Source organism: Sturnira hondurensis, unplaced genomic scaffold, assembly GCF_014824575.4.
Source record: "Sturnira hondurensis isolate 20B ecotype Veracruz unplaced genomic scaffold, ASM1482457v3 Scaffold0004474, whole genome shotgun sequence".
Taxonomy (NCBI): domain Eukaryota; kingdom Metazoa; phylum Chordata; class Mammalia; order Chiroptera; family Phyllostomidae; genus Sturnira; species Sturnira hondurensis.
In genome coordinates, this window is record NW_028077105.1 from 16,389,840 (window position 1) to 16,416,190 (window position 26,351).

The following is a 26,351-nucleotide window of genomic DNA, read 5'->3' on the forward strand; positions in this document are numbered from 1 at the left end:
ACCAGAAGTAAGCCAGCACTGCTGGCTGAGCTGTGGAAAGCAGGCTGGAGGGGAGAGACCTGTCCACAGGCCAAAACACAGAGCGGTCAGATCTAGACCCGTGCCTGTAAACCAGAGCGTGCTGTATAAACTGCTGATCTATGGGGTATGTGAGACTGAAAAGTATATTTTTTATCCTTAGCTAGCATACTATTTTCTTTCTCTAGACCTCTGGAAAATATGGCTCAAAAACTTGAAAACAAGCTTATATATTTTTTCATGGTATTTTTAATGGCATTAATCAGGGTCTTCACTTTTGTTTTGCTAAATTCCCCATCATTTCCAGATGCTCTAGAACTGGTCATTTCATTTCTGTCTGGTTCTTGAGTTTTTCAACCTCTCTTTTGGGCCCACGTCAAAGCAGGGTGTAAGCCAGGGAGCTGGCCCTGGTTGCAGAACCAGAGATTGAATGTGTTGTATCCCTCTGGCCTAGGGTTGCCCGATGAAGTGCATGACTCTGTGTTAAATTTGCATGTCAGATAAACAGAAATACTTTTTTTTCAGTATCAGTATGTCCCCATGCAATCTTTTTATTTCCTAAATCTGGCACCCTACTCTGTCCTCATTTATAATTCGTGCCCTGCCACCATTTGGGATCAATGAGTAGTCATGTCATTGCAACATGGGGAAAAAGCATCTTGAAAATATATGTTTCAGTGTTTGGAAGAGAGAGATTGATCAAGGCACATGAATGAGCATTTTAATTTCTCCTGGGATAAAATAGAAACTGTCAGAGCTGGGACTGTTTTTCTCTGTGCTGGGCAATAACAGAGAGAAGGTAACTGGACTCAGTTCTTGCTCAGTGAAAAACTGTGCCCAGAGAGTACTCCCAGCACTATCCTAGGTGGCATCTTCATGTCTCAATAAGAGGGTGCTAAGTGCTGTACTTCTGATAGACTTAAGGCCTGTGACTGCAGACTCATACCGAGCTCTGCATTCTGTCACCTCTAGGTGACATTGGCCTCTTTCCGGTTTTGTTCATTAACTTCTCCCTGTGTTGCCCTGCCCCTCCGAGTGTAGTTACATGTCCTTTTTCCTCTGGCTGTCCTTCCGTATCTCTCTCTAACTCCTGTGCCCTGGCAGGGCAGTGAGGAGTTGATGTGGACAAAGGCCAGGAGCGCTCACTGGCTGTTTTCTACCAGCCACAGGCACATTATCAGACGTGCTTTCCAGACCAGGCGTTGCGGATGATAATGTTATTCTTTTCTTTACATAGACCTTATTCTTTAGACTAGTTTTAGGATCACAGCAAAAGTGAGGGGAAAGTATAGAGAGTTGCCATCTACCCCCACTATTAACATCGTGCACCCAAGTGCTATGTTTCTTGGTATCCATTATTGTTTTTTGAAGATGAGAACACAAGGGTCGAGAGGTCAGACCTGTCACAGCCGTCCTTGGCACCAGGTCTCTCCCTGGTCCAGTGTCCCTGCTGGTCCTCTCAGTCTTCATCCCCACAGGGGAGTGTATGTGGTGGGGTAGCATCCGGTGAGAAGTGGTGTCTCAGTTCTCCAGCGATCACATGTCTAAAAATTCCTTCCCAGTGGATAAGTGAAGGTCTGGCTGAGCTGTGACCTGGCTCCCTCGAGTTCATTTTGATCTTCTTTCCCTTCTTCACTGGCAAGTTCCACCAGATATTTTTTTTAAGTTGATACAATGATCTAAAAGTGTTTTGTGTTGAGATTTCATCTGTAAGTTCTAGAAGTTACTTTCATGTAACAAGGGATTTCAGCCAAAGTTTTGTGGACACGATTCTCAGGCTTTTAAAATTATTGTTTTTCAACACATTAACTGTGAGTATAATTTTAAGAGCAAAGGCCATCAATTTTTACTTTAACAATCAGTAAGGTAGATTGACCTCCCTCCCTAGACTCCCTGAACCAGACACTGCCCTTCACAGAGGGAAAGTGAGTGTCACTACAGTGCAGACCTTCCCGTCAGTGTCAAATGACAAGCAGTTACATAAATGAGCCAAAGATGGCCTTTGGCCCCTAGGTTGCCCATTTCTTCCCTTGTTAGCTCCTAATTTAGCTGACACCAAATTCAAATTTTTATACTTCCAGTTATTTTTAAAATAGCCCACACGAGCAGATGTTTAGCCATTCTGAGCTTGCTTGCTTGCTTTACATGCCCCTCAAAACTTTACCCAGCGCATGTCAGCCATTGACAAGATAGGGCTTTGTGGTTATGAGATCCCAAGTTGCTATTGCTCTTTGTAGTCCTGTGACCCAGGGACTCTCCACCATGTGTCTGAGGGACTGTGCTTACACACGTGAGCCCCTCTGTCTGGAAGTGGGCTTGCCTTTCCCGTTCGGGATGTGGGCCCCTCCCCTCGTCCTCTGGGCAGTCTCAGGCTGCCGGACACTTTCCCTCTCATGCAGCCCTGTCCAAGCACCACACAATAAAGCGAGCTGTGCATTACTTACCCTCATGGCCACACCTTTTCTATATAGAGCAGCCCTAAAATCCTTCAGGGAAACCCCCTACGCAAGTGCACCTGGCACAATCAAGGTTTTAAGAATGTCAGTATATGAACCTTCAGAAACAAAGTTGACACATATTGCCTTAGAAAACCCGTTGTATTTTAGAGCAAGTCTTCATTCTTTTTTCCTCCATCTTTGGATACCAGACAGTTGTGCCTATTTACAAGGTATTTTTGTGTGCTATATAGGCTTGCCTGGTTTTGTGTATATTAGCCCCGTTTATAGTATGTGTTGTTACTAGGCAAAAGTGTGAAGCTCTTTCACATTGCAAAGATCAGAGACATGCTTGGGTTCGCAATAAAAATAATTAAAATGCCTACAATTTATCAAGCACTATTTGTCACGTGATGTATTAAGCTCTTTACATGCATTATTTCATTTATTCATCATAGTAACCAACGAGACTGGTCTTTTCATTTATTTACACTTTATGGGTGCAGAAAGTGGGCTCAGAGAGACCAGTTGTCTCACTTAGGGTCAGAGGTGGCAGCGCTCAGAACCCAGCTTGTCAGTTGCCTATGCTGTGACTTGCTCTTGCTCATTCCTCCTCAATAAACGAGATTTTCTGTAAGGATGCATGGGGAAGAAAGTCAACAGTCTCAGCAGGCAAAGAGCCGTGTTTCGTGGAGTAGAGTTAAGATAATTTATCAGCATTCAGAACCTAACAACATCGTGTGTAGTTCCGCAGCAGCTCCGCAGACCTAACAGAATTCCCCGTGTCTGCCTCCCAGCCTCCTCTTACTTTTCTCTCCTTGCTTTTTGTCTCATGGTTTCACCTATGGTTTCAGTTGCCTCATAGCTTATTTTTATAGCTTTCTCTCTTTTTGTATTTTGTATTTCTCTGCTTCTATATCACTTTAGCCTCTGAATTCTCTGTGACTGTCTCCCAGTGACACTCCCCTAGGTAAGGTAGATGATAAGGTTGCTCCATGCATTGGAGAGACAGCTTCACACCTGAGTGCCTCACCTGCAGTGGTCATGGCCAACTCACACTTGTCTGCCTTTGTGTCAGGCAGCAGCGTGAATCAGTCAGCTGTGGCCAGGGACCCATGTCACACTGTATAGACTATGGAAATTTTGTGCAAGAGCCAACGGGAAGGGGCTGTAAATAGGACTTGAATTTGTAGCTTTTTTTTTTAAGGGAACAGTGAAAGCCGAAAGCCTTTTTCTTTAAGTTGAAATTTCTTTTTTAATCTAGATTTTAAAAATTTAAGTATAGTTGTTATACAATATGGTATTAGTTTCAGGTGTAAAATAAAATGATTCGTCATTTTTATACCTTACAATGTAATCATCTGTCACCATGCAAACTTATTACAATATTATGACTATACTTCCTTTCACCTTTTCACCCATCCTCCACCCCTCTGGCAACCATCTTTTTGGTCTATTATGGTCTTTATGGTCTATTCAAAGAGATTCTTTGAATCTCTTTTCTTTATTTGTTCATTTGTTTTGTTTTTTTAGATTCCATATGTAAAGTTAACCATACCATATTAGTCTTTCTCTGTTTGACTTATTTCACTTAGCATAATACTCTCTAAGTTCATCTATGTTGTAGCAAATAGCAAGGTTTTTTTGTTGCTGTGTAGTATGCAAATATACATATATTACATATATATAAATCAAATCATTTTTATCCATTCCTCTGTCAGTTGACACTTAGGTTATTTCAATATCTTGGCTATTGTGAATAGCATGGCAATGAACATATGGGTGTATATGTCTCTTTGAACTAGCATTTTCATTTTCTTTGGATAAATACCCAGAAGTGGAATTACTAGGTCATATTGTGACCTGCTTGGCAAAAAGTGGCATTTTCAAAAAGATTTTTAATGTGACTATTATAAATAACTTAAGGTCATATGATTAAAGCATTGACCAGTAAAAAATAATTGCTAAGGCTAGTTTCTAGCAATGAAAATGTAATTTATTAAATTAACACATACCTTGAAAAATTTAGGCAAATTTTTCTTTTTTTTCAAAATTTTATTTATTGATTTTCTTAGGGTAAGTGGGGGAGAAACAGGGAAAGAAACAGCAGTGTGGTTGCCTCTCAGGTGCCCTCTACTAGGGACCTGACCCACAACCTGAGCATGTGTCCTGACTGGGAATCAAACCAGCAACCCTTTGCCCTGGCTGGTGTGGCTCAGTGGACTGAGTGCTGACCTATGAACCAAACCAGCAACCCTTTGGTTCTCAGGCCAGTGCTCAATCCACTGAGCCAAACCAGCCAGGGCTAAAAATATTTTTCTTTATTCATGGTTTGCCATGTCCTTGACTAGGTCAGGCCATAAAATCGAAAACAAACTGTTAGGTACAACAGCAAAATATTTAATCACTTTTCTCTTTGTTCTCTTACATATATATAAACATTGACGAGTATGTAAGAAGAATGTTAAGCTTCCATACATTATCTATTATATTATAATAGAATGGTAGAGTAATGTACATTTGCCTTCTAGTCCTTTAGCATATTATTATTTATAATTTAGCTGACCCTCAATAAATGGCATTACATAATTACTCGGCCCTGATGCCAAAGGATAAGAAAATGCTAATCAAAGAATTCTCTATAAGCACAGAGTCAAGGGGAAGTGATGCTATTTTTTAAATAGTCTATGCCTTAATTCTAACTTCTCTGGGTAAAAATAATGGATTGGTATTATGAAATTTTTCAAACTATTTTCTCTTATTTGTTTCCACTCATAGTTTGCTTAGCTATACCTTTCACCAACGCAAATATAAATATTCAGGAAAGTAAGCCAGAAATTAAAATTTTGGCTTACTTTCAATTTATCTTCTCTCGTGAGCATTTCAGTATTGCATGTGAAGTCCCAGTCAACATCAAGCTTAGGCCTGTTTTAATCCTTCTGGGGATGTCAAGCTGTACAGCCCTAATTAAATTGATGAAAGACTACAAAACAAAATTAAGGAACCTGTGAAGAGAGAGGATTAATCCTATTCACGGACTTCTGCATTGGCAGTTGAATTTTAGAAGTGACCTTCGTGTCCTACCAGCTCGCAAGCATGCAGAGTGCGGAGAGGTTAAATGCCTGCATCCCCATGGTCCCTTAGCTGGTTAGCAGTTTAATAACGTGAAATTAGAAGCTAGTAGCGTTTTGATGTTTTCAGATATCAGTGCAAGTCGTAAACCTGAGTTGAAAAGCTGATTTTATATATGACTTGTAAATTCAATCTGGCTGATATTGTGTGCGTGTGTGCGCACACCCAGTGTCTTGTGTTGGGCTTACCATGGTAAAGCATTTTCAGGTCACCAGTCACTGAAACTACATTCCTGGAGAAGCCACTCTCGATGCTCCATTTAGGGCATTTTGACCATCTTGTTTTCATTTTCTTTAACTCATAGAAATCCCACGAGACGAGGAACCCATTTTGAGAAACACGTCACAGAAACTTTGAAATGTAAAAAGCTAAGCAATTAGTGTCAGATTTTCCCTTGGGGAAAGAAAAGATAAGAAGAGTTAATATATACCACAGGGTGTACTGTGGAGGTTACTCAAGTAGCTTCTGTGATAGTGGCACATTTTGTAAATGATAGCTTTTGACGGAGTGGCAGTCTTCCATGGGAGAGATTTACGTTCTCTTGGCGTCATTGAATGACACCGGCTTCCATTCAGACCTGGTCAGGTATATTCCAAAGGCTCTTGAATTTATAAAGTATTTTTGGAAATTTACAGGAACAGAAAGTTTATCAAATATCATACATTTAAGAGCAAAACCAAATTAAACACAGGTGTAATCTCAAGGTAATTTTGTGGATTTAACGTACCTAGTTTTCCTGTAGGCTCATTGGTTTCTGTTTCTGTGATGGGAATTTAAGTGGTTTCAGCCTAAGGTTAAAAGTTGATAAACATGTGATTACCTGCCATGGGCCCAGCAGGGTGCCAGGGCCCGTCCGACATCCAGGCCGCCTTCATGTAATCCTTCCGTATACACGCTCTGAGGAATTGTAATTCCAGTGTTTCAGGTAAAAAGAGTCTTACAAAACCTGAGACTCATCCGTGATTGTGACCAATCAGTGGCATTGTTGGGATTATAAATTAGGTTATTTTACCCTCAGATCTCTGATACTTTCCAATAAAATTAACTTACAAGGAGAAAATCTTAAAAACACTACCTCATATGCGTTTTATTCAGATCAACAGTCTCAAAGGGAGACTCTGGCGCCCACTGGTATGAAAGGGAGACGAGGCGCTGTGTTGGGTGACGGCATGGGCTTCAGGATCAGGCCGCACTGGGGTGAACCCTGGCTCCTCAGCTGTGGAGAATTGTCACGACTTTGGGTTGAGCTGTTTGCATTTTAACTTCCAAGCTTCAATTTCTGCATGTACCAATGCTAATAAAACACAGTTCATAGGGCTGTGATGAAAATTGTGTAGTACAATATTGAATGTAGAGCATTTATCAGAGTTCCCAGCAGATAGTGCAGGGTTATTTTTTTAAATTATTTTTAAATTAAATTTATTGGTAGCATTGGGTAATGGCATTATGTAAATTTTAGGTGTACAACATTACAGTTCAACATCTGTGTGCTCACCATCTGAAGTCCAGTTTCCTTCCATTACCATTCCATTGACCCCCTTTTCCCACCTTGCCCGCCCCCACCCCCTTCCTCTCTGGTAACCATCATTCTGTTGTCTGTCTCTATGAGTTTGTTTGTCTCTGTTTTGTTTGCTTTTCGTACTTTTTGTTTTATATCCCACATATGATTGAAATCAGATGGTTTCATCCTTTTCTGTCTAATTTCCAGTTGGCCTAATAGCCTCAAGACCTGCCCCTGTTGTTACAAATGGCAATATTTAATCTGTTTATGGCTGAGTAGTAGTTTATTGCGTGTATGTACCGCATCTTTATGCAGTCATTTGTCAGTGGACACTTATGTTGTTTCCATGTCTCGGCTATTGTGAGTAAGGCTGCATGGAGCATAGGGGGTGCACATTCGGGTAGAGCCATTGTTAGTGGCACAGTAAACATGGTGAGGTAGGAAGTAATATACATACTGGTTCATGAAAAATATTAATTATTGTGTTAGGGACATCAGCAGACTGTCTTATTCATAAAATTGCATTGATCTCACTGAAGATTTTTAATGATAAACAACTCTTATGTAGTATTTATAGCTTTATGTGATTTTTAAGAGATGTTAAAATACGAAGCTGTATTAAAAGATTTTTAGATTATGTCCATATTTTAATTACTGTTGTTAATGGACTGGGAATAATGACATGAATAAGTTCTACTTGGGGAGTCCCCCTTTAAAAAATGTATACACACATAATGATATATACTCTTTAAATGTATACAACTTGTATACAATAGTTATACAACTATTTTGACACACTCTTAGAACAATTTCTCCCCTTGAAAATTATTCACTTTCTGCTAGAGTTAATGTCTTGCACAGTAGATCAACACTTTGTCTATCAGCCAGGAGAAATTAATTTGGTTTTCATTATTTGTAGCTAAACTAATTTTGTTGAGAATTATAAAAGAAAACATTATGCAGCTAATTGGTGACAGGGAGGTTGGGACTTTAAAAACCTTCCTGATACGAGGAGTCTGGGTTGGGAGTATACAGGGTCAGTCTTCAGCTGCATGGGGGTGCACACGTATGTATACTAGTAAAGACTGATTACATTAAAATAAGCTGAAGTTTTCCAAAATCTAAATATGACTGTAAAGTTTCATTTTTTTAATTTCCTGCAGATATTTAAAAATACTTCTCTCTACAGACTTGGTCAAGATAAATCAAAGTGTTTAAAGCAATAACCTTGGATATTTGTCTTGGATGTTTGTGGTATACCGTGAGGATGAAGTAGAGAGAGCCTTGTATAAAAGCATGAATTTTAAATATAGAGTCTTTGCAGATTTAATCTGTCATGAGAATGAAATAGATAAATGTAAGAATGGTTCATCCTTTTAGGGATAAGCTAAATTTCTCTTGCTGGAAACTGACTTTTGAAAATGATGTGTATCTTAAATAGGATTAAGTGGATTCAAAAAAGAAAAATATCCATTCATAAACATAAGAGATGCTGTATAAATGTATTAATATGTGTTCTAGGGTATTCATACCATTGTTACTATTTTAATTAATCATCTTTTTAACAAAGCAGTGAGTTTTAATATTCTAACCTTTAGGTCTTTAATGTATGATCTACATTGTAGCAGGAACATTTAAATTCAAATCATAATCCCATTTCCACCTCTCTTCTCAGATGATGAAACATGCCTGGAATAATTATAAACGTTATGCCTGGGGATTAAATGAGCTGAAACCTGTGTCAAAAGAAGGCCATTCGAGCAGTTTGTTTGGTGAGTAGAATATATTTTGTGTCACTTGTCACAATATGAATGGCTGTAATTTCTGTTTAATTGACTCAGCTTGTGGGTAGCGCAGACATTTGTGTGACCCTCCAGACCATGTGGCTAGGACACTTGCACACCCGATGAATTATCTGAACAGACTGTGCAGAATGTGTCCTTCCGGCAGAGCACTGGTGCCTGTTAGAACCACCTGCATACCTTAAAAATACTGGTACCTGGGACAGAGCTCCAGAGATTCTAATCTAATGGGTATGGGTACAGCATCATGATTTCTAGATCCCAGCGTGATGCGGGTGATAACTAGCAGAGGAGTGTTTTGTTGGCCAAGTTAACTCCCTCCTATCAGATGAAAGCTGTGTCTTTTTCAGTAAGCTGGCCAAGGCAGCCAGCCGTGGTGACCTTCACTGTATCTCAGTGACTCTCAGCTTTGGCTCTAGGTTTCTCCTGTTTACAACATGGATGAGAATGTGAGGGTAGATTAGGTTAGTTATGTGAACTTCCATATATCCTCCATGGCCCTCTGTGGGCCGGTACTGTGGGTATTAATAGCATTCCTGTTCTGGAGGCGAAGACACGAAGTAACAGAAAGCTTAGTTGGATACCTTGGGTCACAAAGCTGCCCTGTATTCTTTCCCCTGCACTGGGTTCCTTTTCAACCCTCACTGTTTAGTCTGTAAGTAACAAGATGAAGAGAATGAAGTCTTACTCTGACACTTCCAAATTCACCATAGAAAGTGTTACTTTCTATACTTTAACTGAAAGTGTCAAATATCATCAAATCATACAACAAACAACAGTAACAGCTGTCGCCGTGTGCCAGGTGTTACATACCTAGTAACCGGCTGAGCTGGGCCTTAAACCCAGGTGTGGGTACAGCCTGAGTCCTCCCAGTCACCGCACTGTGCTTTCCATTCATTGAGGACTTTCCATGTGTTTGGCTCTGCTGCCTGCACTGGTGTTAACAGATACAATACACGTCTTTGCAGAGTTCATAGGGCACTGCAGAGACTTAGGTGTAAATACTGGATTATCAAATCTGTGGGCAGTTCGTAGATGTTCATATGAAGTTCTGAAGAACCAGTGGAATCTCAGGTAGAGGGAAGGGCATTCATTGCAAGAACAGGGGAGGAGAGCTGGGAAGGGTGGAAGAAAGTCTATTGCAGTGACACATTTTAGGGAAGAGGAGGGCCTAAACCTGGAGTTGTGGCAGTTAGGGTGATTTCAGATGTCTCTGAAGTAGTGTCTTGAGAACACGGTCACCAGTTCACACAGGTGATGAGCAATGGGAATTGAAGAGAGAAGCTTGGAAACTTTATGCAGACTCAGAAGCCTTTATTTTTTTCTTTGTTTACTGCAACTTTTAAAATGTAATTCCATTTTTGCTTTTTTCTCTATGAAATTTTCTTGTACCATTAAGAAATCAGTTATGTGTAAAGTTGTTATAACCAAACAGATTATTTGGTCCTATGTTATATTGATGGTTTTTAAATTTATTATTGAACCTTAAAAGCCTACTAAGTCTCTTACTGTGGAATATAGAGATAACAAGACATGACTTCTCGATTTTAAGGACATTTACAGACTAAATGAAATGCATGTAAATAATTATTATAGAAAGCAGAAAGGGCAAGAGCAATGTGAAGTCAAGGGAGCTGAGAGGAAATAAATCAGAGTCAGTAGTGATTAAGTGAATGGAAGCGGAGGTCGGGATCAGTGAGGGCTTTAAAGAGGGAGTCAAATTCCGTTTTGGAGTCATAGTTTCTTAGAGCTATCACTAAACAAATTTAGAGCTAATTCTATTTAAACAGTTTTATACAGGTGCACCTTGATATAATTACATTAGAATTAATATGTATGTTGCTCCTATTTTTTTAGATCTATTTTTTTCTTGCTAGAGAATGCAATCACAAATGAAATTTCTAAGAGATTTATTTCCTACAGCTCAGAAGAGTCTTTAAAGATTAGTGTGTCCATCTATAGCCTGTGAACATTTTTAGTTTGGCTTTGGTGCAGTTTTTAAGTTTTCTTTCACTGGAAGAACTTTAGACTGTGTTCACTATTACTGTTTATTAATAAATTCAGCATTACCCTCTCTCTTTCCGAAGTATGGTCAATTTGTATGTATGGTATCTGTTGGAAGTAATTTATTGAATACAGTTTTTTCTGGTATTTTCAGGTAACATCAAAGGAGCAACAATAGTAGATGCTCTGGATACACTTTTTATTATGGAAATGAAAGATGAATTTGAAGAGGCAAAATCATGGGTTGAGGAAAATCTTGATTTTAATGTGGTAAGTTAAGCAGAAGTGTCCGATTCAGTCTTTAAATCTCAGTTCACCGGGGTAGATTGTTGCGTTGTACGCCAGCAGAACCAGATGATGCAGCTTTCAGTAGAATACTACGTTCTTGAGTTGTGCTCCTGCACTGCACAAGTACATGCCTTGGGCTTTCGGCAACTTAAAAGTAAGAAAAAAGAAATTCATATTCATCTAAATCTGCATGTGCCAAGTAATCTTGTTCAAGTCCCACAAGAGCCCTGTGAGCCAGGCGTTGTTTTCACACCTTTACAGATTAGAAACCTCAGCCTCGGAGCTCTACCCAGACCACACCGCAGTCTGCACTGTGCTGACAGCTGTGTGGCTTTAATGCTCAGGCTTCACACTCAGCCAAGGTGCATTGTTATGACTTTGTTAAATTAACATTTGCTGAGGGAAGCACAGGGTGCCAGATGGGAAGCTGCAGTTTAACAAAAGACCACAAGAGATATTAAAATACAGAAGTTTATTACTCACAGGTCCTGAGGTGGTACAAGGCTTGTCCCCGGGGGCCGCAGAGGAAAGTCAGGGCATCCTACAGACCATGAGGCAGCACCTGGGGCACATTCCTTTGTTAGGGTGGGTAGAGTGCTTCGGAGTTTCCAGGCTAAGGCCAGATCAGTCAATTCAAACAAGCAAACAAAGAAGCAAAAAGTGGGGTTTGGTAAGCTCCACTGGTCTCTTCTAGAAAGTACAGGAGGGGAAGGCCCTGGGGGAGGTCTTATCATGCGGGGTGTCTGGGGAGTCATATAGGAACCTACATTTTCTTACGATCCCACCAGGCATGCTCTGGCGTGAGGGGCAGCCTAGTTTCAGTTTAAGGTGACCACAGGCCACATGGCCGCAGGCAACTGGTGTGGAGCAGCAATACCACGGGGTGCCTCCGCCAAACTCCTGACACGCCTCCCCCAGCAGCTGCATCCACTGTCCCTTAAATAAGGCTTCAAACTTTGTTGACTGTATGCTCAACAATAAACTTTTGTCAATATATATTTTAAGTGTTTTTTAAACTTTTGTATGTATACTATTATTCTTAACAAATACCCTCAAACCCATTGCACACCAAGGAAAAGATCCCGAATTAAAGATAGTGGACACTTCTAACACTTCCTGATAACTTCGATTCGGAAGGAGCGAGGGCTTCACGAGTGGGGCCTCGTATTCAGTTCAAATATCTGTGGAGGTACATAGATCAGCGCCGGAGTCTAAGGATACATACACTCCAGTGAAAGAGTTTCTGGCTTTAATTTAAAAGTAATCCTAGGACAAAGAATCTAAAACAGATCCTTGGGTATTCCTTACTCACTCATTAATTCATTCATGCATTCATTATTTACTAAATATCTTTTAAAGCTCATGTACTTACCCTCCTAGAGCTGATAGTCTAAGGGAAAACATAGTCCCAGTACCGAACTATGGCTGGTTTTCTTGAAAAGGCAGGAAGAGGAAATTACTACTTGAAGAGTACTGAGACATATTAGGTAATCTCTTTTTTGTGGGCTATCTTAGTTAGTCTTTGTGATAACCATACGGGGGAAGGTGATATTTTCCCTGTTTTTACAGATGAAGAGGTGTTTGCGTAGTCTGCCCAGAATCACGCAGCAAGAGCTGTGATTTGCATGAGGGCTGCCTAACTCAGTGGCCCTGTTTTTGCTGGAGAAGAAAGGCAGAGTTGGGAAATAGGTGTAGAAAATTTGAGCCTTCCAAGGTTAGGTGTGTAATCTCAGTATCGCAGTGCTCATTAAGTGCATTGTTCCATTGGTATTGAATAAATATTAATTAAATGAATGAGAAGCCGAGCTATCTTATCCTGCTTCCTGACAGGCTCAGTGGAAGACAAGCTGACAGAGTGCGAGGGTAGCTGTAGCGTTTCATATTTTTATATGTTTGAATTCATCTGGAGTTCAAGTGCCGTTGATCTACTTGGTTTTACCTACCCTCCTCTCAGAATGGATTTGTGGTGACTCCTATGTTCATTAGCATAAAGAGAAATGATCAGGAGGTTCATATTTGGGCATCTCTAACTTAACTACTGAGCTCCCTGTCTTTACTGTCACTTTAAGGAAGTACTGATTACCTAGAACCTTACATGAGGAATATTGAAAACTATGAATTTTATAGGCCATGTAGAAGTTTTCTCCAGATAACAATTTCTTATATAAGCTCTTAGTAAAAGCCAGCGTTACATTAGAATTATTCTTAAAAAGCTTTGTTCTACATTGAAGTAAAGTGACATCTGTGTATGAGAGGCCAGGTGTTACAGATGACAAAGGAAGACACTGAGACCGTAATCTTTGGCAGGCACCTGGATTGTGTCTTTGATTGTAAAGGACACCATACGTTTTAGATAACAGATAACTGTGGCAAAAGTGACTTTGTTTTAAAGTTCAAGGCTGTTTTCTTATCTAGTATGAATGCCACCCTGCCTTACAGGAAAATAAGTTGTAGGGTTCTCTATCTGAAGGATATAAATTGACCTCAAGAAGTGACTGTGGATTTTGTCAAGTGCCTGAATGAGTACTTGACTAAAGGTCTGGAGCTCCAAGGCACACAGCTCTGAAGAAGTGAGTCTTGCCTCACCATTGCACTTGTACGAGGTCTCTCTTAGAGCTACATCCCAATGGGATGTACATAACTAAGTCCACTATCCTGTTGAATGAAGTTATGTGATATTTTCCATCTGCATGCTAATCAGTGCTTGCTTAAAGTGATGGTTTGGGCTTTAAGAGGATACTGAGCATCTTTCTCTGACTGTCATTAGTGATAAATCAGGCTGCTATTTGAGGACCCTTCTGGACCTGCATGGTAAAACCACCCTATTAACATAGAAAAGACAGGTATTTGCCTATCTTTATGACTCAGAGAACTTACACTTTGTTCATCTAAAAAGGTTTATGGTGTTACTTAAATAGGAAACTAAAAACTGCAAGGACATATGTTACACTAAGCTACTCTGTTTAATATTATAATCTAATTTGTTAAAATGAGTTCTATACTTATTTTTAATCCTCAAAATCTTAATGAAATACGTACTTTGAAGTGTTTTATAAATAAAGGTGTATACTAAGCCTAAACATAGGCAAAGTTTATAGGCAGCTACCTGTCTTTAATCAGTGGCTTTGAAAAGTTTTGTGTTGTCTCAAACATGTTACTCAGTAGGATAAAGCGTAGTTATAACATTGGTTAGTAGTGGGCAATTATTATTAAACAGTCACTGCACTGGTTTGTAGTGAGACAGTTGTTACTACAGAGAGTTAGTATCGGACCACAGTCAAGCAGTGACTGTTAAACATTGTTACTGCGTTTGTGGTGGGACAGCTGCTGGTATCTCACATATGGGAACAAGCTGAGAAACCCAGGCTTGTCATTATTGAGTAGAAAGTTGACGAGGAGTTTGGAAGAATAGCTAGTAAATAAGTAGTCTCTGAGAATTATTACAGGGAGGACAGAGAGAATTACCTCTAAAAAGTCTCAAAGAATCAGTAGCAAACACTCAGAGTAGAATTAACATATTTTTTAAAATACAAGTTCTCTTCTATGTTCAGTTTAGTGTAATCAGTTGCATCCCTCAAGCTGTGTAACTAAGGATATATCCTGTGTATAACACAGGATAACTAAGGAGAATTCTGGTACAAGTTGGACTCTAAATGATTGTCATAAGGCTTGAAGGTGCAAAGGAACAACGTATCTGTCCTTTAGAGGAAGCTTTCACATCTGTAGTCAATACGTGAATATGAACAGGGGGAATACATTCATTTAAATTGAATAAGATTACTTTATTCTTGGGAATTGAAACCAAAGGTTTATAATAATGGCCTAGAATCTTCATACTATAGAAATTTACTTTTTAAAATTCAGATGTCATAAAAATTATATCAAGCCCACAAGGAGGTCTGGTCAGGATTCTGTATTTTGAAGGAGAGATTTTAGCCATTGAGAAATAACAACTGAGGGTCAAAGATGGATCCATTTGCATTCTAGAATTTAGAATATTATGATTCTAGTGCTTCTGACTTCCCAGTAACCTCTCCAGAAGGTGGTTTAGGCTGAGCTTCTCCATACAGCAGTAGTGGCGGCCGCTCTCTATTGAGTGCTTTACCTGTGTCAGGTGTTGTGCACCCTGCCTTACAATCCCAGACAGGTAGTGCCTTGTAAAAATGCATTGTTCCTTCCACAAATGAGGAAACCAAGACTCACAGGATACATGACTTGCCTAGGATCTCACAGTCTACTAGCTCTCTAACCAGCCTTCAGTTGCAAGTGTGTCTGCGTCTAGGGTAGTGTTTTTGTAGTCAGCTACCCCCAGTATAATCAAGGAATCTGTTACAGTGGGAGAATTGTTATCTTCTTAGTCCTTTTTATCTAAGGATCTTTAAAGAGTGACCTAACATGTCTAAACTTCAGTGTTCTGACCAAAAATGTATTGTAGCCCAGAAAGTTGAAAGAGCTCTCAAGTTAACATTTCTAAATAATTTAGATTTCCCTTTGAAAAAAAAAAAAAAGAAAGGAGAAAACATTATATGTTGAGCATTCAAATGTAATTCTAGTTTTCAAGGAAGCTGTGATGACTGTTGAGTGCGGCTAATGGTGAAGTGACATTCCTGAGCCAGATTGTTAAAGACAAGGACAGAGCAATCACTGGGACGCAGCGTGGATTCCCTAATAGCCAGATTTGCTTCTTAGACAGGCTCATTACACTATTAGATCCATGAAATTCAAAAGGCAAAGCAACTGACCTTGAGCATGGCACTTTGCAAGGTCACCTCTCAATATCTTACATATGGAGCAGGATAAATAGAATTTAGGGTCGAAACTATATGGCTGGATCAATAACTAGTTGAACAACTGTACCCAGCAGGTGATTGATAGATAGTATCTCAATATATATCTCTGGTGGTGTTTGAAATGGCTCAGTCCTCTGCCTTGCAATAATTCTTATCAGATGTCTATATCAAAGTATTGATTACCTAAGATTTTTATAGGAGAAAGAGAAATTACATGTCTAATGAACCCATAGCCAAAGTAAGAATATAAAATCATCTTAACAGGTTTCAGTTGACAGAAATGTGGAGAACTGTTCTGGGTTTAAAAACTGAAAAACACAAGTACAAATTGAGAATGATACAGTTTGAGGGTTTAGATTCATTAGAGTTTTATTATTATACATTGTTACCCTGAAGTATAAGAAATATAGCTGCCCAATCCAAAATAAATTAATGGGTTCCCTTTCCTTTTCCTTATCAGCAATTTTGTGGCAAATAAAACTTGCCACAAAAAACTTTTACAAATATTATCGTAAACTCATTGAGAGTGATATACCTCAGGGATAAATTATAGTTATATAGAATGATTTTAATTACATTATACTAGTGCATATTTCAAATTATGAAACACTCACCAAAGAGTATTTTAATACTTTTCCATAACTCCAGCCCAGTATTTCTGCCTCCTAAGTAGCTTTCATAATTTTTTGCAGGGAATATTTTGAAAAAAAAAATTTCACTTAAGCAGTTACTTAGCTTCAATTGTTAGATCCTTATGTCTTTTTAGAGAGATCATGTGAAAACTGAATGAAGATATATTTCCTTTTTTTCCTGTAACTGTTTTCTCCCACTACAGTGCATACTCTAGCCGTCTGCGGAGCTTGTCAGTCCTTATTGCCAAGTCCCTAAAACCTAGGACAGTACTTGCCACATAGAAGTTGGTTAATAAATGTTTGTTAAAGGGAATTTTAAAAAGTCTCAGATGATTTTGACTAAGTTTATCTGCTGAATATTTACTCCAAATATTATGATATTCTATTCAGCCCCATGATTTGGAGATTCAGTATTAGGCAGAAATGAACAATTAGTGAGTAGGCCCAAAGAACGTGAAAAAAAGATAATTAGAACTTGAGGTGTGCCTTACATTTGTCATAGGTTAGCTGTACTAAATTATCTAGTGAAGGAATGCAGGAACAATGCCCTTAATGGTCATATGTTGTAACTCAATAAAAGTATTGGCAGTGGTTACCAATTATTGCCACAATTGTATGACCCGTGACAAAGAGACTTGGTCTGTTATCACAGGAGGTGATATTGGAGTTCAGGTAGCAGAGCCCTGGACCTAGAATTAGGTTCAAATTCTAGTTTGAACTTAAGTTCAAATGCTGATTCAGCTACTTACTAGTTGTCTGACCTTAAAAAATCACAGTAACCATGATAAATCTCAGGCTTTCCATTTGTGAAATGGGCATAAAGATAGTAATATTTTATAGGGTTGGTGTAAGGATTAAAAGACATAGTAAAGAGATTAGCACAAGATATGGCATGTTGTAAATAATAATAAAATCAAGCTATTACTGATATACACAAGAGCTGTTTCAGCAGCTCTTTCTGCATAACATGAAATGTTTCGGCAGCGTACATCATGATCACCATCTCCTTCACGAAAGACAAAATTTCTTCTCGGGTGTGACCATTCCAGGCTGCAGGCAGAAGTTGGGAACCAGCACTGAAACCAAATTCTTAGACCCAAGTATGAGTCTAAATGGCCTTTCAGGAAGAAAAAGTAAACAAATAAAAGGAGAACAGAGCGTAGAAAAACAGAATGCCCTGGCCATAACGCATCTGCACAAATAGAAAGTACTGAGCATTGTATCTGCTGTTGTTAGAGGGAAGAAATAACATAAATAGTTTGTAATTGTTCTCTTATGAGTCATAATGACTTTACCTGTATACTTCGACAGGATTTTTCCCTTCTGCATATAAATCTCTCTGGGTAAGCGTGTATGACTTGAACAAAATTTAAAGATTTAGTGCACTTTATCACAATGTTTTTTCCTCAGTTATATGTTGCCATTTATGTATAAACCCCCTTTGTTTTGTTTCTGCAGAATGCTGAAGTTTCTGTTTTTGAAGTTAATATTCGCTTTGTTGGCGGACTACTCTCAGCCTACTATCTGTCTGGAGAAGAGGTAATAAAAAGTGGCATATAGGTGTACTTATAAAATATCTTAAAGTTACATTTTTAGGGTAAATGTGCTTTTGTGGTATATATTTAGGGATATCTACTGAATTTTCATATTTTGACGGGCCTCTAGCATACACTGAATTTCATGAAACATGTACTAATTAAATGGGCACAGTGGCAATGTTTGGCAGAACATGTTGTCAGGAAATGGTGAACAATGCCTTCGAAAAAGCCTGGCTCCATTATGTTGGAGAGAGTGTGGTTATAACTACAAATTATGCCCATGGATAAGATGAAGAGGTCTAGTGTAGTAGCAGGCTTGTGGATGAATTTTTTCCTTTAAAAATTATTTTAACATTAGTATGCTAGAGATAAAAAAAAAAACTTTTTAAAATGAAGAAAGCTTGGCAAGCAAGACTCAAAAATTACAGTATTTAAGCGACTGAAGGGCTGTAGTGAGACAGCCAGCCTTCCAGTGAGGAGGCTTGGCTGCCAGTATCCCGGGCAGAGGGCTCGGGGGCCCTTCCTGGGCGAGGCTTGATTCATCATCTGCCATTGGGAGCAAAGCAGGAATTTTTAATTTCGCTGCATTCTGTTTAAAAACAGATTTCTGTATCGCTCTCATAAAGAGCATGGATTTTCTTAAAAGGTTTTGGACAACTTAAGGAGTAACCTAAGTGTCCCCTAAGAGTTGTTGCGTGGGCCACACCTGTAATATCGACAATGTTGAGAGCTGACATCACGGAAAACCAGTCGTGTATTTCAGCTGCATGTGAGTCGGGTGTGTGTTAGCCTCAGCATTCTAGGTAGAGGAAGGTGGGTCTCACCTGGGGTGGCATTTCATGTATATCTATGCTCCTTCAAAGGGGTTCAGCGGAGCAATACATGTTTAATAAAGAAAAGCTGCTTTAACATGGTCCTGTCCCAGGTACTTTCTTAGCCGTAATAAAACAGCCTGCATAATCTTAACATTGTCTCTCTCTCATTGTGTTCTATCTCAGAGTGTTTCAGTGGTATAGATGGCTTCTGCATCCCCCTTTATCTGTCCTGTGTATGTCTTGAAGTCTGTTCCTCATTTACAGACTTTGTCACCTTCTCAGCGGGTTAAAGAGAAGGCACCCTCTAGGACATTATACTTCTCTTTTTCCAGGCCCAAATAATTTCATTTGTTCAGTTTGGTTTAGAGTGTTCTAAGCTTTAAGCCAGGGAATCCATACTTTTAAAAAACAGTACTTAAAATTTGCTGGTGTTATTTTGGTTAACAAATTTCTGCTTTTGAACACTTGAGAGTATGCAGAGCCTGGGTGTTACTGGTTTCCATGTGGCACATTGAGGATGACCTTTGTTTTAACTTTCTTCATCATTTTACGTGGAGGTGAGACAATTTGGGGAAAATAAAGACTGCATGCATCCTTCTCTGTCTGGGCTCAAATAGGTCCATCAAGCGTACAAAGAGAAACAAGCACATGTAATTCTTCTGAATAGACATCCTGTTCAATTAGGATACTTTTCTCATAACAGTGTTTTAAGTTTGTACACATGTATTTGTTTATGCTTATTATTGACATATAAGTATTTACATACTTATATAAATATAATACCCACAGATACTATAGTTTGCCTATAGACAAAATCACTTATCTGTGATGTTGGAAGGGTACTTTTTAAATTCTAGACAGTGCTTAGCTAGCCTTAGGAAACAAAGGAAGAAAAAGAATACCTCCGTTGAAAACTATTATCTGTTTTGTATATTTGCCTGGTTCTTATCCCTGTGGAAACATTGCTTTTTATTATATTTAGATTTCCTATACCTCAGTTTTATTATAAAAAGTAATATATTTTCTTTTATATATCCTTTTTATTTTTATAGCACACATTTTAATTTTAGTCCATAATAATTATCTTCTTAATATAGTTTTTGCCTAACTATTCCCTGAACATTGAGCAGTTGGGTTGTTTTTGGTATTCTTATATTTTGAATCATGTAACTACAATCAGTCAATAAATACTTTCTAAAGTGGGACTGCAGGTGAAAAGTGACTAGTTCTAAACTATTTCAGTATCTCTTCCTGCTTCTTCCACTTCCCTCATCACTGATAGTCACTTCTCACTGACCAGTGCACTCAGGGGCATTAGCTATCAGGAATGTAACTAGAAAAAATTATTTTACTCCAAGCCTATGCTTGAGGTATGTCTCTATATGAAAAGGAAAAAACCTGAGCATTCATTTGATAAAAAGAACAACACACCCCAATTATGAATAAGTTGATTGCAGATTGTTGATAAAGTTCTACACCACACACTTTATGAAGATCGAAGTATTTACTATGATAACCTAAGAAAATGTATCTTCCTAAATTATCTCATAGAGGAGCTACTTAAATTACCATAATTTAACATTGTAATTTCATCACTGAGGCTCAGGAGTATTTTGAGAACATCTTATAAATTATCATCAGAAGTGTATAGTCCCCCATTGATACAAGCTCAAAAATCTTGAACTTATATTGCAAAAATAGAAGAGGAAGTACCACTGACTTGTGTTACATGCTCCAGGAAAATTATAAGCAGAAACACTGAACAACAATCAGGAATGCCAGTGGAACTCTATGTCTATAAAAGGAACAATGGAAACACTAAATACCTTTAGTAAACTTTGATTTCTAGGACATATTCAGAAGCTTCAAACACCGTAGCTCAGTAAAAATGTCTTGTACTGCCATTGGGAGGTGGGTGGGGAGTAAAGCCACAAGATTTTTAAAGTCTGTATAAGAAATGCAAACAACCACACGCACTACAAACAGGATAGAGGCAAGATGAATACTAAATAGGAATAATCAGTATTAAAGATAAATAAAAGAAATGGCATTGCTCTATTATAAGCTCAAGGGAATTTAAAGTCCTCATTGGAGACAGTAAATAGCAGCACCTGAAATATCTTTATCCAAAGTACTTTCTGCAGATCATCAGTTTCTTTAGACATGACCGGATAAATCTGTCTGTATTCATACTAAAAATAAGTCAGAAAAAGCTACATCCTGTATTCTTTCTTAGACATTCACAATGTACAGAAAACCAAGTGAATTAATTTTTATCAGTCTCTGTGTTTTCCATGCTTCCTTAGCTATAATTCCCCTCCTTTTTTTAATGTAACATCTTCTAACAATGAGTTATAAATATTGTTTCCCAGAACAGGTTTTGGAAAACACCATTGTGAGTAGAATAAGAGAACCAAAGCAAAAAAATGATATTGAAAATTGGCTAATGTAAAATAAGACATTGCAAGAGAAGATAATACGTGTAGAAATAGCACATATGAATATCCCACATATTATTGTTTTAGAGCAGAAACCAATGGCTATATTGCACAGAAAGTGAATTCAACAGGACACAGTGATGCCACAGAATCAGAAAGAAGGCTGAAGAACAGGTCAGAACTAACACTCTCAAGCTGCCACAGAGGGTGTCTCTGGCTTGACAATCTCTCTGGGACATCTTAGAATTAATAAACATGCACTATTTTTTATATCCTTGACTATATCCAAGTCCCGGAAGAAAGGTCACTTGGCGGTTATGGTTATATGCGGCCCCTTGGGAACCTTGGGGAATGGAAGAGAGAAGGGTATGATAGATGCAGTCTTCCAGAGGCTTTGAATTCAGTAGCCTGTGAGGGCCAAGGATAAGGAAATATAAATAACTCCTGAACAGCAAAGTGATGCCCTGTTGGAAAGGTGGGGAAAACAAATGTTTGGGAGCCACAAACTAAAACAAAGGAAAAAAAGATGTAAGTCTACTGTGGAAGAATAAGGTTGTCAGCAAAAACAGAGAAACTTATGGAAATTGGTAACTTAATGAAATGCTTCAAAAAACTTGTCTGAAGTTTTTGAAAAACTACTTTATTCTGCTAATTTAAGGGGAACATTTAGATCTAACAAGATATTTAACCCTCAAAGGAAATATTTTAAGTAGCATGTTTTTAAGTGTGTGAACTAGAACAAAAGGCCAACTCCTGGACACTAAAAAAACTGAAGAACTAGCTTTCAAATAGAAAAGGTAATGAGAACATCTGATACAGGACTGGGGAAACACACATAATGGGTTCTTACATTAAGTCAACTTACTCTGCCAAGGTAGCCTTCATTTGGAAGGCAACAAAAGGATTTTTTCCCCGAGTTCACTAGAAGAAGTCTGCTCCACGCACCAGCACCAAAGACTGCTGAAGGAGTTACTGAGAAAGAGACGTAGCTGATACCACCAAGTTTAAGAATATCAAGGGGAAAGCATGTAAGGAGAGGGTGGGATTGTGGAATGGGAAAGAGAGAAATAAGATTAAATTTAGTGCTGGAAAGATCTATTGTTTTTCTTGTAATAGGATTTGGATTTGGGGTGTTTAGGGGCCTGGACATTGATGGTAGAGTTTTTGTAGTGTTGATCATAAAAGTGTTTATAAATCCCTTAGAAAATTAGGATGCATTGATGGGGATGTGTTTTAAACTCGGTGTTTGAAATAGTCCACTACAGAGAAAAAGTCACCTCCCAGACCATCCTTCTCCTGCCAGTTTTTGCAAAGAAATTAAAGTGACTCACAGAAAGTGCATAATATACACAGAATTGTGAAAAAGAGAATAAATTTGGAGAATACTAAAGTCACAGGAAATATTAGCAAACAGTTGGTACAGCAACTAGGCTTTTGGTCCATACTTGTCTTTAGGTTTCCTCACAACCAAAAGAAAGAAGGGGGAGAGAACTAATAGTAATTTGGTTTTACTATTTTTGTGAACAGTAAAACTTGATAGCATAACATAACTCACATATAATATTACCTGTGTACATAGAACTCTCTGGAATAAACTAGAAAAATCCAACAATTTCATTGGATCCACTAGAAATACATTAGTACCTCTTGCCCAAATCCTACCTAAACTTGTAAAACATTTTCCTGCACTCTCAGACATATGATAGGGAGTTTAATTATGATCTTTAATAAAGATTTGAATACAGAAAGCAGAGATATCAACAGAGGGCATAACTGGAAAAAATGACAAATTAAAAAAAATGATGACAGTATTCCAAGATCAAAAGATAATATAGTAAATTTTTACGATGAAGAAATAATTGCCCTGACCAAAGAGCTCAGTGGGATGGGCGTCCATCATTCCACAGAGCAAAAGGTCATTGGTTGGATTTTCAGTCAGGCCACATGCTTGGGTTGCTCACCAGGTCCTGGCCGGGGGTGTGCAAGCAATGGATGTTTCTCTCAGACATCAGGGTTTTTCTCCTGTTCTTTCTCCCTCCCTTTCCCTCCTTCTAATAAATAAATAAAATCTTAAAAAAAAAAGAAATAACAGATTTGAGCAATTTAAATAAAAGGAAGGCTAGAAATAATGACACAACAAAATTGAAAAAGGTAGGTAATTAAATTCTTGACCAATATATACTATATGCTATAGACAATAAGAGTTTTTCAGTAAAATATATATGTATACAATGCCCCCAGTCAAAATATAACATTGGAAATATTTAATATGCATATTTAAAATGGTGAAATAATCACATTAAAAATTTTAAAATAATCTCAAATAAAAACTAGATTGTGGAATGAATATATAGGGGTGGAAAAAAGTAAGTTTATAGTTGTTTGTATGGAAAAGAGATATGCAGGCTATGATTATTATAGTCAATTTATTACCCATGTTTTAATCCTTAGTTTTGAGTTGTACAAATTCTATTGGGGTAAAGGGGGTGAGAAAGGAGGAAGACTCACCACTGTGAACCTACTTGTGTTCACCTCTGGGTAATATTAAAATAGACAACCTAACAAACCACTGAAGTATAGGCATCACCTTAAATTTTGTGGAGAGCAGCCAAAGTTGTACTTAGAGGAATACATAGTTCTAAACATCTGCATCATGAAAAAATTATTATATGATTAAGTCTATATTTTATTAATTAGAAAAAAGAAAGAAAAATAAGGACATAAATAGATTGTAAAATGAGATAATAGCTGGACGTACTACAAAGCTTTTTCTTCTTCCCCTCATTAACATTCTTACTGAGAATAATTTTCTGGAAAAGAACTCAATAACAGGAAGAACTACATTATTCATCTGTTAAGCCAGCGATTTTCAACTCGTGCTGCAGCACTCTGGTGTGCCACAGAAATTGTTAAAACGTGCAATACTTGACTACTTAGGGGTGCTGACCTCTTTTCCCTTAGATTTGCATATGAAAAATGACAACACCCAACACAATAGCTGCCTGGTGTGGATGAATCAAAATTATACCTCATTTTTTTGGTCAGATCAATAAAAACATATTTTTTGTTGTGCAGCCAAATTTTGGTGATTCATTTCTGTGTGCCATGAGATGAAAAATGTTGAAAATCACTGTGTTAAGCAATGGAGGCATTTGACAAGGGCAAGTCTGGGTGGCCCTCTCAGCGGGAAGACTCACCGTTGTGTGTTTGCATTGCAACCACTGGGGCAAAGAGATGTATTGAAATGGTGGTAGTCAGATTGGGCAGTGACACAGATAAAGCCGTGACAGGTGTGTCCACAGACATAGTCACAACCCAGGAGAAGTCCTGTGTCTCTTCAGTAGATGTCGGTTGCATTCCTGCCATGTGCTGGACACTGTTCTTTGCCTTGAGCTGTAACTGAGAATAAAATCCCCTCAACTTCTGCTCTGTGGAGCTTATCTTTTAGTGATGAAACGTAACTCATAAACCCACACCGAGAAACTTAAGCAGACCTGTAAGGGAAAAAAACGTTGTGATTTTAGTTTTACTTTTGGTATGACAGGATAGTAAGCAGGCAGAAGACAGACTTTAAGATGTCCATCTGAACGGACCTTTATATTTTCAGCCTCTTACCTCTTCAGTCAGCTCTCCACTTTAACACTAAATAAAAACGAAATCGTGTCACACAGCCCTTCTCTAAACCTCCACCAGTCTTGATGGCCTTACAAGTTGATTTTTTCATTTGGCCTTAAAAGCCTTTGTAAATCTGACCTCAGCTTACTGTTCCTGATTTCCTTCATTGCTCTCTTTACACACCTTCCTCTCTAACCACAGTAGGCTTCCCCCTCCAAAAAAAATATTCTAAGCACATTGGTGTGCTTTGTGTATGCTCAGTTCCTCTGCCTAGAGGTGGCTTTCCCCCTATTCCTTCCACCTCTGACCAACTCTGTGAAGCCCTCCCTGACTGCACCACTCAAGTCCCTCTCGCTACTCTTCCCTGGGGGAGTCAAGCACTTCCCTGTGGTTTCTGCATGTGCTGCTAATTAATACACTTCCTTGTTTATGGGTTTGTGAGTCTTCCTACTTCCTCACCCCCTTTCCCCAATAGAATTTGTACAACTCAAAGTGAAGGATTAAGTTTCTGCTGTTTTTATATCCCTTTGTTTAACACTGTATGCATAGCCCTAAAAAAATAGTGTTTGTTGACTAACCCTCTGTTAGGTTTCCTGTGAACTCCAACAGAAAATTTTTCTGATAATTTTAAAAGTACAATCTATACATTGGTAACATAAAGAAGTAACTGGCCCTGAAGGTTTAAGGTAGATTATTGGGAAGGAGAGAATGTAATAAGTTGACTGAAAATATGCCCAGTCTCTAACCTGCTGTATAAGCCCCTGCACCTCTGGCCCGCTCCGCCCCCTCCCGCAAGCCCCACAGACATCTTCCTTTTTACTGGTTCTCTAAAGAGAGAGAGTATGAAAACCAGTGAGCTAGAGGCTATATCTAAATTACAATCATTAGTTAATACTGTAGGTCATTTATTGTAGACCTTTTAAATAGAATTAGCCATTAGTTAGAACATTTTTAAAATTTCAAACCTAAGAAGAAATTAGAAAAGCTAAACATGAAAGGGTTTCAATAGCATATGTTTGCTTTAATTGGCGGAGTCTATCCAGCTGAAATTTTCTTAACTATTTATTGACATATTTATGCTAATTTCTTAGGAAGGAACAATTTTAATCATATTTGTTAAGTGTTTATGATTGTTTTCTTATGTTAATATGTACTAATGTGTTTATCTTCATAGTTTCTTAAAGGTTTTGGTCCTTATACAGACTTCATTAATTTACTGTTTTGTATTCATTATTCAATTTTTATGAAAGAAAAGAATATGATATAATGAATAGCTAATATTTTCTTTTTTTTATTTTTATTTATTTATCTTTAGAGGGGAAGGAGAGAGGGCGAGAAACATC

The 26,351-nt window shown here is 38.3% G+C and overlaps 1 protein-coding gene across 2 annotated transcripts in view; it reads left to right on the forward strand.

Moving 5' to 3' along the window:
* Positions 1–26,351, forward strand: part of MAN1A1 (mannosidase alpha class 1A member 1) — a 152,371-nt gene that overhangs the window by 39,817 nt on the left and 86,203 nt on the right. For both annotated transcript variants that reach the window (XM_037045844.1, XM_037045845.1), the window contains exons 3-5: positions 8,762–8,858; positions 11,047–11,162; positions 18,061–18,141. In XM_037045844.1, coding sequence (XP_036901739.1) covers positions 8,762–8,858; positions 11,047–11,162; positions 18,061–18,141 — 294 coding nt within the window. The remainder of the gene's footprint in view (positions 1–8,761; positions 8,859–11,046; positions 11,163–18,060; positions 18,142–26,351) is intronic.